The sequence below is a fragment of the Suricata suricatta genome, chromosome 11 (genome assembly GCF_006229205.1).
Source record: "Suricata suricatta isolate VVHF042 chromosome 11, meerkat_22Aug2017_6uvM2_HiC, whole genome shotgun sequence".
Classification (NCBI taxonomy): Eukaryota; Metazoa; Chordata; class Mammalia; order Carnivora; family Herpestidae; genus Suricata; species Suricata suricatta.
Window position 1 is genome coordinate 4,505,466 of NC_043710.1, and position 13,242 is coordinate 4,518,707.

A 13,242-nucleotide genomic window follows, 5' to 3' on the forward strand; every position below is an offset into this window, starting at 1 on the left:
AGATTTGTAGAAGACATGCATACTCTTTATCAATAGTGATTGATGTAGGTGATTTAGATGCTTATCATATGGGGGGGAAAAGGTATCTTTAGCATTTAAATACAAGACAATGTTTTTAGCATAGCAAAGGCAAGAGTTCTTTGTGAGCAGGGGTCAATAGCCTGTTTTCTTGAGGGGAAGTAAAACAGGTTTTTCAGGAAATGTAATATTTGCTCCCATAATCACAAAAGAAGAAATTCCTATAAATTCCTTCACAGGGTGCAATTAGCATAGTTTAGAATAAGGGGACGAGTCACTCCCAATACCAATCAGCAAGGTGCCTTGGGGGGTCGGTGCTTAAAATATAATTGAGTCGGGGGTAGACATCGGTCATCATCTGACGGTGGGAGGCCTTGCACAAGCTGCCTTGACCTCACAACGAGTATTCTCAACTTAGTGAGTTCAGAAATGGCTCCCAACATGGAACATTCTCCACAATAGATCACATATCGGGACACAAATCAGCCCTCAACAAGTACAAAAAGATCAAGATCATACCTTGTATATTTTCAGACCACGATGCTATGAAACTCGAAATCAACCACAAGAAAAAATTTGGAAAGACCACGAATACTTGGAGATTAAAGAACATCCCACCAAAGAATGAATGGGTTAACCAAGAACTTAAAGAGGAAATTAAAAAGTACAACGAAAGCTAAGGAAACAATGAAACAATGGTTTTGAATGACAAGCCCAACACCTCCGGAAGGCAGCAAAGGTGGTCATAAGAGGGAAGTATATAGCAATCCAGGGCTTCCTAAAGAAGAAAGAAAGGTCTCAGATACACGACCTACCCTTACACCTTAAAGAGCTGGATAAGGAACAGCAGATAAAGCCCCAAACCAGCAGAAGAAAGGAAATAAGAAAGGTTAAAGCAGAAATCAATATAAAAATAAAAACCAGTAAATTTGAAAGAATTAACAAAATTGATAAAAACCCTACCCAGATTGATCAACAGCAAAAGGAAAAGGACCCAAATAAATAAAATCACAAATGAAAGAGGAGTGATCACAAACAGTACTGCAGAAATACAAACAATGATAAGAGAACGTCATGAGCAAGTATATGCCAACAAACTGGGTGATCTGGAAGAAATGGACAAGTTCCTAGAAATATATAAACTACAAAAATTGAAACAGGAAGAAATAGAAAATTTGAACAGACCCATACCCAGTAAAGAAATTGAATCAGTAATCAAAAATCTCCCAACAAACAAGATTCCAGGGCTGGATGGCTTTCCAGGAGAATTCTACCAAGCAAAAGAAGAGTTAACACCTATTCTTTTGAAGCGGTTCCAAAAAATAGAAATGGAAGAAAAACTTCCAAACTCATTCTACCAGGCCAGCATTACCTTGATTCCAAAACCAAAGACCCCACTAAAAAAGAGAACTACAGACCAATTTCCCTGATGAACATGGATGCAAAAATTCTTAACAAGATATTAGCAGACTGGATCCGATGATCCATTAATAGAATTATTCACCATGACCAAGTAGGATTTATTCCTGGATTGCAGGGTTGATTCAACATCTGCAAATCAATCAATGTGACCCATCACATTAATAAAAGAAAGGATAAAAACCACATGATCCTCTCAATAGATGCAGAAAAAGCATTTGACAAAATACAGCGTTCTTTCTTGATAAAAACCCTCAAGAAAGTAGGAGTGGAAGGGTCATTCCTCAAGATCATAAAGGCCATTTGTGAAAGATCCACCTCTAATATCATCCTCAATGGGCAAACACTGAGAGCTTCCTGCCTAAGGTCAGGAGCACGACAGGACTGTCTACTCTCGCCACTGTTATTCAACATGGTGTTGGAAGTCTTAGCCTCAGCAATCAGATGACACAAAGAAACAAAAAGCATCCAAATCTGCCATGAGGCAGTCAAACTTTCACTCTTTACAGATGACATGATACTATATGTGAAAAACCCAGAAGACTCCACAAAAAAACTGCTAGAATTGATCCATGAATTCTGCAAAGTTGCAGGATATAAAATCAATGTACAGAAATTGGTTGAATTTCTATACACTGATAATGTGTATAGAAATCAAGGAATCAACCCCTTTACAATTGCACCAAAACCCATAAAATACCTAGCAATAAACTTAAGCAAAGTGGTGAGAAATCTATACACTGAAAGCTATAGAAAACTTACAAAGAAATTGAAGAAGAGACAAAAAAAGGGGAAAACATTCCACGCTCATGGATTAGAAGAACAAATATTGTTAAAATGTTGATACTAGCCAAAGCAATCTACATATTCAGTGCAGTCCCTATCAAAATAACACCAGCATTCTCACAGAGCTAGAACAAACAATCCTAAAATTTTCATGGAACCAGAAAAGACCCTGAATAGACAAAGCAATCCTAAAAAAGAAAACCAGAGAGAGGCCTCACAATCCCAGACTTCAAGCTGTGTTACAAAGCTGTCATCATCAAGACAGTAGGGTGCCGGCACAAGAACAGACACTTGGATCAATGGAACAGAAGAGAGAACCCAGAAATGGACCCACAAATATACGGTCAACTAATCTTTGACATGCAGAAAGTAGTATTCAATGGAAAAAAGCAAATGGTGTTGGGAAAACTGGACAGCAACATGCAGAAAAATGAACTTGGACCACTTTCTCACACCATATACAAAAATAAACTCAAAATAGATGAAAGGCCTGAACGTAAGACAGGAAGCCATCAAAATCCTAGAAGAGAAAGCAGACAACAATGTCTTTGGCTTCAGAGGCAGCAATTTCTTACTTCACGTGTTTTCAGAGGCAAGGAAAACAAAAGCAAAAATGAACTATCAGGACCTCATCAAGATAAAAAATTTCTGCACAGTGAAGGAAACAATCAGCAAAACTATAAGGCAACCAATGGAATGGGAGAAGATATTTGTAAATGACATATCAGATAAAGGGTTAGTATCCAAAATCTATAAAGAACTTATCAAACTCAACACCCTAAAAACAAATAATCCAGTGAAGAAATGGGCAGAAGACACGAAGAGACACTTTTCCAATGAAGACATCCAGATGGCCAACAGACACATGAAAAGATGCTCAACATCACTCATCACCAGGGAAACACAAATCAAAACCACAATGAGGTACCACCTCACACCCATCCGAATGGCCAACATGAACAACTCAGGCAACAACAGATGTTGGCGAGGATGCGGAGAAAGAGGACTTTTTTTCACTGCTGGTGGGAATGCAAACTGGCGGGGCCACTCTGGAGAAGAGTATGGAGTTTCCTCAAAAAAATAAAAATAGAACTACCTTACAACCAACCCAGCAATAACACTACTAAGAATTTATCCAAAGGACACACAAATACTGATTCACAGCTATTAGCAATAGCCAAAGTACAGAAAGAGCCCAAATGTCCAACAACTGATGAATGGATAAAGAAGACGTGGCATATATATACAATGGAATATTACTTGGCGATCAAAAAGAATGAAATCTTGCCATTTGCAACAACGTGGAAGAAACTAGAGTGTATTATGCTAAGTGAAATAAATCAGTCAGAGACAGGCAAATACCTTATGATTTCCCTCATATGTGGAATTTAAGATACAAAACAGATGAAGATAAAGGAAGAGAAGCAAAAATAAGATAAAAACAGAGAGAGAGACAAACCATAAGAGACTCTTAAAGACAGAGACCAAACTGAGGGTTGCTGGAGGGGCCCTGGGTGAGGGGACGGGCTAAATGGGGGAGGGGCAGTAGGGAGGACACTTGTTGGGATGAGCACTGGGTGTTACATGTAGGGAAGGAATCGCTGGATTCTACTCCTGAAATCATGATGACACTACATGTTAACTAACTTGGACTTAAATTTTTAAAAATTGAATATAAAAAAAAGATTTCAAACCATTACAAAAGACAAAAACACAGTCTGAAGAGACTGAACACGCATCAGAACCAGAGTCAGCTACGACAAAGACATTGGAATTATCAGACTGACTAACACGCCAAGTGAGTCAGTGGAAAAGGCAGACAACATACAGTAACAAATGGATAACGGAAGCCGAGAGATGGACATTTTGAGGAAGAATCAAAATGAAATGCTAGAGATCAAAAACACTGCCTCAGAAATAGAGACTACCTTTCAGGGGCTCACTAGTAGCCTAAACATGGCTGAGGAAAGAATCTCTGAGCTTGAAGACATGACACTAGAAACTTCCAAAATGGAAGACCAAAGAGAAAAACAGATTGAGAGAGGGGGGAAAAAAAGTACAGCATTTCCCAGAACTGTGTGACAATAACAAAAAGCATAACATACATGTAATAGGAAAACCAGAAGGAAAAGGGAAAAGGAATCGAAGCAATATTTAAAGCAGTGATGACTGAGATTCCCCCCAAATTAACATCAGACACAATTCACAGACCCAAGAATCCCAGTAAAAAGCTTAGTGGTTGCCAAGGGTTTGGGGTAGACCACAGAGGATTTTTAGGGCAGCGAAATTATTCTTTATGATATTACAAAGTTGGGTACATGTTACTATGTCATTTGTCAAAACACAGAATGTAGAACACCGGGTGTGAACACTAGTGCAACTGTGAAGGGTGAAGGCGATGATACATCCGTGTCGATTCACCAGTTTTAACAAAAGTGCCGCTCTGGTGAGGGATGTTGAGCATGCGTTTGCGGACAGAGGGGTATATGGGAGTCTGTGTATTTCTTGCTCAGTTTTGCTGTGAATCGTTCTAGGAAAATAAAGTTCGTTCATTTAAAAAATTAGATGCACAGCAAAGGATTGTTATTGTGAATATTCAGAATTCCTACAAGCCAACAAGACCAAAGACAAAGAACACAACAGACAACCATGCCGCTCACCCTCCACAGAAAAGACCTGACAAGAAGCCTGGAGCGCCGATAAGCAAATGACACTGCTCAGCCTCAACCACCCTGATAAAACAGACGTTAAAACAGTTGGAAGATAATGTTACATGCCCATCGTGTTAGTTTCCTGGTCAGACCGGCGTAACGAGTCCCACAGACTCAGAAGCTTAGAAACCAGATATCCAGGGGCGCCTGGGTGGCTCAGTCAGTTAAGCGTCTGACTTTGACTCATGTCGACTCAGGTCAAGATCTCGCGGTTCATGAGTTCGAGCCCCGTGTCAGGCTCTGTGCTGACAGCTCGGAGCCTGGAGCTACTTCAGATTCTGTGTCTCCCTCTCTCTCTGCCCCTCCCCGGCTCACTCTCTATCTCTCAAAAATAAAGAAATATTCTAAAAAATGCAAAGAAACCAGATAGTCATTCTGCCACAGTTCTGGAGGTCAGAAATCTGAAATCCAGCTGTGACAGGACTGCACTCTGCACCCTCTCTAGGGGAGGGTCCTCCCTTAGCGCTTCCAACTTCTGGGGCGCTCCTTGGCTCATGGCTGCATCTCCCCAATCTCTGCCTCATATTCATATGCTCCCTCTTCTTCTATCTCAAATCTCTTTCTTTCTCTCATGGGGACGTGTCATTGGATTTAGGGCTCCCTCGGACAGTCCACGATGATCTTCTCTTGAGACCCTTAACTAAATTAGTAAAGACCCCTTTTCCACATAAGTTCACATTCACGGACTCCCAAGGTCAAGGCGTGGACATATCATTTTTGAGGGGGGCGGGCACCATTCAACCCACTGCACTCATTGGCAAAGAGCAAAAAGCCCGGCGACACCAACTGTTGGGGAGGACATGGGGCAAGGACCTTGCATGCAATGTTAGGGGGAATTTCTATTAGTCCATCTCTTTGGGGACAACAGCCAGGCTGTATGTAGAAGAACCTGCGGAAGCTGGAAACGCACATGCCATCTACATGCCTTACTCCCCGACACACACCCAGAGAAAGGTCACGAAGAGGCCCAGCCGGTGTCACTCACAGCGATGTCTGTAACCGCCAAAAAGGGAGCAGTCTCTAAACGTCCACCCTATGATTTGGGAAGGATGCAATTCAGTCCGTAGGAGTCTGCCAGATCTCAGTCTGGGCCACACCTCAGGAGCCTTCGCCAGAGAAGCTCCTTGGAGGAAATCCATCCCTCATCCTCCACCCCCGACCCTGCAAGCCCTCACCCCCGATCCACGTGCACTGTCTCTTCCTCCTTCCGCCCCTGGGTCGTCCCTGGGTCTCCCCACTCTCACCCTGTGCCACCCCTCAGCCGTCACCCAGTCTTGGCTTCCCCGCAGCAGCAGAAGTCTTTGAAAGAATCACCTAGGGAGGTGGCTGTCAACCGGGGGGTGATGTCATCCCTCGGTGGACGCCCCGCTCCAAGGTGCTCCTGCCCTGTCCCCCACCTTCCCCCTCCTCTGTCTCGCTGACGCAAAGCCACCCTGAGCCACCGCCTGTCCTCAGGGGTCTACACTCGCGTCCGCCTGCCTGGAGCGGGCTCTCTGCCCTCCCAGCTGCAGGCGTCCGAGTGCCCGGCTCATCTCACCGCCGGGGTCGGCTCAGATGCGGCTTTGTCAGACAGGTGCCCTGGCCCGCACGGCCTCGCTCTGCCCAGCACCGGCCTGGCGAGCGTCCCTCCCCCGCCTGGAGACCACCGCCCTGCGCACGGCCAGGGCAAGGCCAGGTCCCATGTGCAGCTCTGGCCTTAAGCGCTCAGCAAATATGTCTTGATGGTTTGAATACATATTCCTGGGAGTCACGGTTCATTATTTTCCCAGGATGACAAAGCAGGTGGGTGATAATGGCTCCCATAGATGTGTTCTGTGAGGGCTGACTTAAAAAAAAGTGGCTTTGAGGGCGCCTGGGGGGCTCAGTCAGTTAAGCATCCAACTCTTGATTTCAGCTCAGGTCGTGATCTCACGGTTCTGGGGATCAAGCCTCCTGACGGGCTCTGTGCTGACAGCTTGGATCCTGCTTGGGATTCTCATTCTCTCTCTTTCTGCCCCTCCCCCCTCCAAAAATAGGTACCTAAACTTAAAAAATATCTCTGCATAAGTGATTGAGATAAGGCTCTTGAGAGGAGGAGGCCATCCTGGAATGTCTGACGGACCCTGAATTCAATCCCAAGTGTCCCAGTACAAGAGAGGCAGGGGGAGACTCAACACTGACAAGACCCCGTAAAGACGGGAGCGGGGGTAGGAGGTGCGTGGCCACAGCCCAGGGATGAGGGCAGCCACAGAGGCTGGGCGAGGAGGGGAAGGACTCCTTCTAGAACCCCCGGGGGCGGGGGCGGGGAGCATGGCCCTGATTTTGGCCTCCTGGCCTCCGGACGGTGAGACAATAAATTTCTGTTGTCCGCAGCTGCCGTGTTTGTGGCCGTTTGTTAGAGCAGCCGCGGGACACTGACCACACGGGGCGGCAAAGGTGTCTTACAAAGGCTTCGTCTTACATTTTAACACCTGCTGTCGGGGTGGAGAGTATTTTCATTTTCTTATGAGCTGTTCAGGCTTCATGGTTCAGGTGTGTTTGATTTTGTTTTGGTTTAATTAAACAGCCTCACTAAGGTGCACTTCACCCACCGGAAAGCATGATCCAGTGGTTTGGGGTCAGTGGCCCCCTCGGCCGCCACGCGCCCCCTCCGCTCTGCAGCGGGCCTCGCCAGCCCGCAGGTGCCCTTCCTGGGGTTGTAATAGCACTGACGTCCGAGGCTCGGGCCCGGACTCGGGGCTGGGGTCCGTGGCGGGCTGTGGCCCCTGCTTGGCCGACTCCGGTCCCAGCCCGGGGATGATCTCGGGCTCCAAACGCTCTCCACAGCCCTCGGCAGTGGGTGGTCTTGGTCTAAGCGGCCAGACTCAGGGGCGGCGGAGGGACAGGGGTCTGGCGACAGGGCTTTCGCTCCTTCTACTGCTTTCCGGCACGTAGCATGTGCTCAAGACATCCTCGAGGAAGTGTTAGCAGCCAACCCTCGGGAGCACTGATTCTGTGCCAGCAGCTGTGACCTGTCTCATCTAGTCTTGCATCTTCCCGGTGATCCTCTCAAGGACCATGACAAGCACTACTGTGACCTGGAGAGGCTCAAAGAGGTTAGGTGACTTACCCAGGGCCCCACAGTGAATAAGAGAATAAATGAACAAAATGAACTACAGGTAATCTCCCCGCCCCCCGACCGCCCCCAGTACAGGCTCTCTCTGCTGACAGCCCCTTCCCCTGCCCTGAGGATGCCAGTCAGACACATTAGGAGAGGGGAAATAAAGGGCCCCTATGGCATGGGGATCGAGAAGGTCATGGACATGATGACTTGGTGCAGGGACCTGGGTGGGCCATAAAACCTTGCTGGCTGAGGGCTTCCTGGAGGAGACAGCATTCCCAGACAGGTCCCACTGATATTTTTAGCCTGTGACCCCCCCAGAGATTGCTCTCCTTGTCTCACAACTCCCTGCCAGCCTCTGCCAACACATTCGGAGCAGCCTGGAGTTGCCAGACTTGTTTTCTAAACAACTGCAGCCAACTCCCAGCCCAGCCTGGGGAGGGGTGTAGATCTGTGAACCAGGAGGCAGCTTCTGCTAGGTGTTCCCCAGAGCCACTCCACTGCCGGGCTTGGCCACAGGAGTCTGGTCGACGGCGACAGGCTGCTGGGGCTCCTGGAGGACTGGCAGACAGCAGAAGCAGGGGTGAGGCTGGACCTCGGAGGAGAGTCAGCACATCTGGAGGCAAAATGTCAGGCAAAGAGGGCAAAGGCACCGCGAAGGATCCAGAGTCAGAGCCCACCCTGGGGTACGTGGGGCCCTGGGGTCGGGAGCCAGCAGCACGGGGGAGTGAAATGTGGGGCCACAGGGCGGGGGGCCGGGGGGGGGGGCCGGAGCTGGCTCAGCGCAGGCAGGTGGCGCTGCCCTGCTCTGGCTGAGCCTTCTGACTGGATCTCGCCCTTCTCCTGGGACAGGCAGGCTCCGGGGAAAACCCTCAGAGGAGAGGAACCCTCCCTCCCGGCCTGGGCTGGCCTGACCCCGGGACGGGAGGGGTAGGGGACAGATCCCATCCTCCATGGAGGAGCTCCCAGGCTTGGGGGGGGGGCCGGGGAGGTGGCAGGTGGACTGACTGGGACCAGCCTGGTGTCGCCAGGGCTGTGGGACAGGACAAGGGGGAGCTTCTTGGGAGGCAAGGCCAGAGCTGTCTTTGACCTATGTAAAAGCGACACTTACTGACGTTTCTTTCTGCTTCTGGAAGTATTGCAATCTTACTATGGAATGATGCAGAGAGATGCTAGAAGTCAATAAAAAAAAAAGGGCAGAGTGCACCATGGGGCGGGGTCTCAGTGCTGGTGGGGTGAGGGGCCGGGAGACACACAGACGGAACGGAAGGCACCATCCAGCAGCCACGACGACCACAAATCAGGTCACCTCGCGGAGCCCCGGTTTCCTCATCCTCCAGTGGGGCAATAATCAAACACTCGAGGCTCAAAGGAGATGATAACGCGCCAACCACTCAGCTCCAGGCACCGGCTGCGTCTCATTTCCCAAAACCTGGGCGAACGCCCATCCCTCTGTCCAGAACACGTGCCCCCGAGAGCTTCGGCTCCCGCCCCCACCCCGCTGCAGCTGGATCCCGCTGCGGGGGGGTCTCTAGCTGGCCCCTCAGAGCCTGTGGCACACCCGTTCATGTTTGCGAATTGTTTTCAGTGTCATTGTTCTTCTGTGTTTCTTTTTTTTTTTTAATGTTTATTTTTGAGAGAGAGAAAGAGACAGAGCCCGAGCAAGAGAGGGGCAGAGAGAGAGGGAGACACAGAATCCAAAGCAGGCTCCAGGCTCTGAGCTGTCAGCACAGAGCCCAACGTGGGGCTCGAACTCAAACCATGAGATCAAGACCTGAGCCGAAGTCGGACGCTCCACCGACGGAGCCACTCAGGTGACCCTGGTCTTCCGTGGTTAGACTGGAAGGTCGGGTCTGCTGTGGTCACTATGTGGCCTGGGCCGGGCCAAAGCCTGCCCGATAGGCAGCCGGAGGTCCTCGTCTGCAAGCCGTGGGGCCGGGCCGGGTCCCCCACAGCGGGGACAGCAAGGCAAGGGGGCACCTTGGGTGAGAACCAGGAACTAGCCGGCCAGCTCCGGGCCCCCCATGGCCTTGCTGCTGGGCTCAGCCCCCACCCAGCTGCCTTACTGCACAGCAGTGCGGATGGGGCTGGGGATTTGGCCACGGATAGGCCGGGTCTGAGACTGTCCCCAGGCACTCAGGGGTGCACACGGGGACACAGACAATGACACCTGAGAAGAGCAGGGAGCCCCTGTCCTGCCCGCCTCACCTGAAAAGGTACAACTGGGCTGGTGCCAGGACCTTGGGGTGGACGTCAGGGCACCTGGGTGACGTAACTGCTCCCAGATGCCTCCACTCTGGGCCTTGAGTCAGGGCTGAGGCTTTTCACCCTAGAGAAGTACTAGGGAGCCACGGACAAAGTTACAGCAGGCTGATGGGACCAGGAGCTGTCTGAATGCCAGGCAGGGAAAGCCGGGCGAGGGAGGGTGATGTTGACATCTCAGGCGGAGCTCTGGAGCAGCCCCAAAGGGGTTCCAGGTCGACTCCGGGCAGTGCCGTGGTCCACTCAGGCCGGGCTCCTCCAGGAAGTGCTCAAAAGGAAACAGGCCTCTGTGGTCTAGGGCAGCAGGCTAGGTGGGACACAGTCCCCCACACTGCCCCAGGCCTGGCTCTAGGAGGGCGTGACCTGGGTCCCCGTCCAGGCCGTGACAAGGACACGTCTTCTACTGAGCAGCTACCGTGGGCTGTATGGCTAGGCCCTGTGGTAAGGAGCCCCGTGCCCATGGAAGGGCGTGGACAGTCCAGGAGTGACGGCCTCACCTCTACCGGGAGGGAGGCGCCTGCAGCCCTGCCTGGGAGCCGGCGACGCACAGCGTCTGCTCCTGTCTCCCCGAATGTCTCCACTGGGACCGCCCACCGAGCTGGGCACTAGGTACTTTCCTCGTGCTATGGCTTCTGAGAACAATAAGCCCGGCCCCAGGCCTGTGCTGTGTGTGCCACAGAGCAGTGCTGTTCCCACTTCCCAGATGAGGAGACTGAGGCTCAGAGAGAAGGGCTGCCTGGCCTGAGGTCCTGGGAGTGGTGGAGGCGCGGAGGGGCCCGGCGGCCTGCAGATGCCCAGGGGAGACGCTGTGCCCCGTCTCCTCCATGGCCAACTCTGAGGTCCTGGGCTCCAGCCTGTGAGGTACTGCAGTCCAACACCACATGGACAGAGACACTCACAGACACAGAGACACACAGAGAGACAGAGACACACACACGGACAAAGACACAGAAACACACGGAGATGCACAGGAGATGCACACAGGAGATGCAAGTCTCTGGCTTGGGGTGCCCAGAACCCCCTTTTGCTCTAGGTCTACGGAGTCCACCGCCTCTGCTGGGCCCCTTCTCCCTGGCCCCTGCAACCCCCCTCTACCGTCAGCTCGCCGGGGCTCCCTTGGGCCTTCTGGCTACAGCCCCGAGGGATTCGAGGCCCCAGGCTCTCAGCTGGGCCAGCCTGGCCCTCCACCCCTGCCTTTCCAAGGATGCTCGCCCACCAGGAGGCCTCTCTGCTCCTTGCTCTAAGACCCTCCTTCCAGGACCACTAGAGCCGAGGAGGAGCCCTCCTTATACCGCGGACACCTGTGGCTCGCCTGGCCTCACTTCCCCGGGAGCCCCTGCAAAAGTTCTGTTACGAACCCTCGGAGTCCCGGGCGTAGGCCCAGAGGGGGCTTCTCAGTTTTGCTTGTGGCCCGGTGCTGTGGCTGGAGGGGACCCAGGCACGCGTGTGTGGGCGGCGAACACGTCGGATGTGCGCAGGGGCAGCCCTGGGCCCCTGGGGTTACCCGTGAGTCCCTGCAGGACCAACTGTGAGCCCTGATGGGTGCAGCCGGGGCTGCCCGTGGGGGTGGGGAGCCCCGCCCATGCCGCCCCCTCCCTGCAGGATGGACCCCTTCACGGACACGCTGCAGCGGCTGCGGGAGGCCTTCCGTGCGGGGCGGACGCGGCCGGCGGAGTTCCGGGCCGCGCAGCTCCGGGGCCTGGGCCGCTTCCTGGAGGACCACAAGGAGCTTCTGCAGGAGGCGCTGGTGCAGGACCTGCACAAGGTGGGGGGCGGGCCTAGCTGGGGCCCCAACTCATTCCTGTTTGTTCCGCAGACCCCTCAGGGGCATACAGTGTGGGATAGGCATTCCACAACATTAACCCACCCAAACCTGTGAGGCATGGCCCCCATGTCACTGATGGGGAAACTGAGGTGCATGGGGGCTAAGACACAGCCGGGAAGTGGCAGAGTGGGCAGCTGGAGCCCAGGCCACCTGTCCCGGGGGCCCAGGCTCCTGGCCACTCACAGTGCAGTTCCTCAGGGACTCTCTCCATATCCTGGGGTGAGGACTCTTGGGGACCCCACGCACTAGATCCCCTCCCCGCCCCGCCCCAGCCCGACCCCTGAACTCTGTCTCCACTGCAGTCAGCCTTCGATACAGACGTTTCTGAACTCATCATGTGCCAGAACGAGGTCGACCTGGCGCTCTGGAACTTGACCACCTGGATGAAAGACGAGCCTGTGGCCAAGAACCTGGTGAGCCAGCTGGCCGGGGGCGGGGCCGGGGGGCCGGGGGCGTGCCCAGCGGCAGCTCCGGCACAGGGGACCGAAGCTCTCGGGACCTCTGTCTCCCCCTGAGGACTTCACCGCGCAGGCAGCTGGAGGATGGGGGGGGCGTGGCCTCGGGGTGCTCCCGGCAGCGCCTCACTGTGCCTCCCACACGACAGTTCACACGACTGGGCTCCGCCTTCATCCGGAAGGAGCCCTTCGGCCTGGTGCTCATCATCGGCCCCTGGAACTACCCCGTGAGCCTGACCCTGGTGCCCCTGGTGGGCGCCCTCGCCGCAGGTGAGGAGAGAGCCTTGAACCCTCTGCACCCCCAGCTCCATAGCCCTTCCATAAGGGGGTCCCCAGAATTCTCTTTATGTCGTGCCCCCAGCCTTTGGCCTGTTCTTGCATCTTTGCTCCTGGTGGGCGTCGGCCCACTGGCTTCTCCTCACGTCTCCCTGGTCTGTCCCTGCAGGGAACTGTGTGGTGCTGAAGCCGTCAGAAATAAGCAAGGGCACAGAGAACGTCCTGGCTGAGGTCTTGCCCCAGTACCTGGACCAGGTGAGGATGGCCCCACCACATCAGCACCCGGTGCCCCCCACCCCTGCCTCAGTCAGCTGTGTGGGGGTGTGGCCACCCGTCCCAGGGCTGCAGTAGCACACCTGTCCCGCCCCACAGAGCTGCTTTGCCGTGGTGCTGGGTGGGCCCCAGGAAACG

General features: G+C 52.7%; 1 protein-coding gene across 1 annotated transcript in view; it reads left to right on the forward strand.

Annotated features, from left to right (window-relative positions):
- The first annotated feature begins 11,878 nt into the window (after positions 1-11,878).
- The window catches only part of LOC115306803 (aldehyde dehydrogenase family 3 member B2-like), a 3,320-nt gene continuing 1,956 nt past the window's right edge, over positions 11,879-13,242 (forward strand). Inside the window, exons 1-5 of the mRNA XM_029957370.1 lie at positions 11,879-12,040; positions 12,403-12,513; positions 12,705-12,825; positions 13,001-13,086; positions 13,204-13,239. Of these exons, the coding sequence (XP_029813230.1) occupies positions 11,879-12,040; positions 12,403-12,513; positions 12,705-12,825; positions 13,001-13,086; positions 13,204-13,239 (516 nt within the window). The remainder of the gene's footprint in view (positions 12,041-12,402; positions 12,514-12,704; positions 12,826-13,000; positions 13,087-13,203; positions 13,240-13,242) is intronic.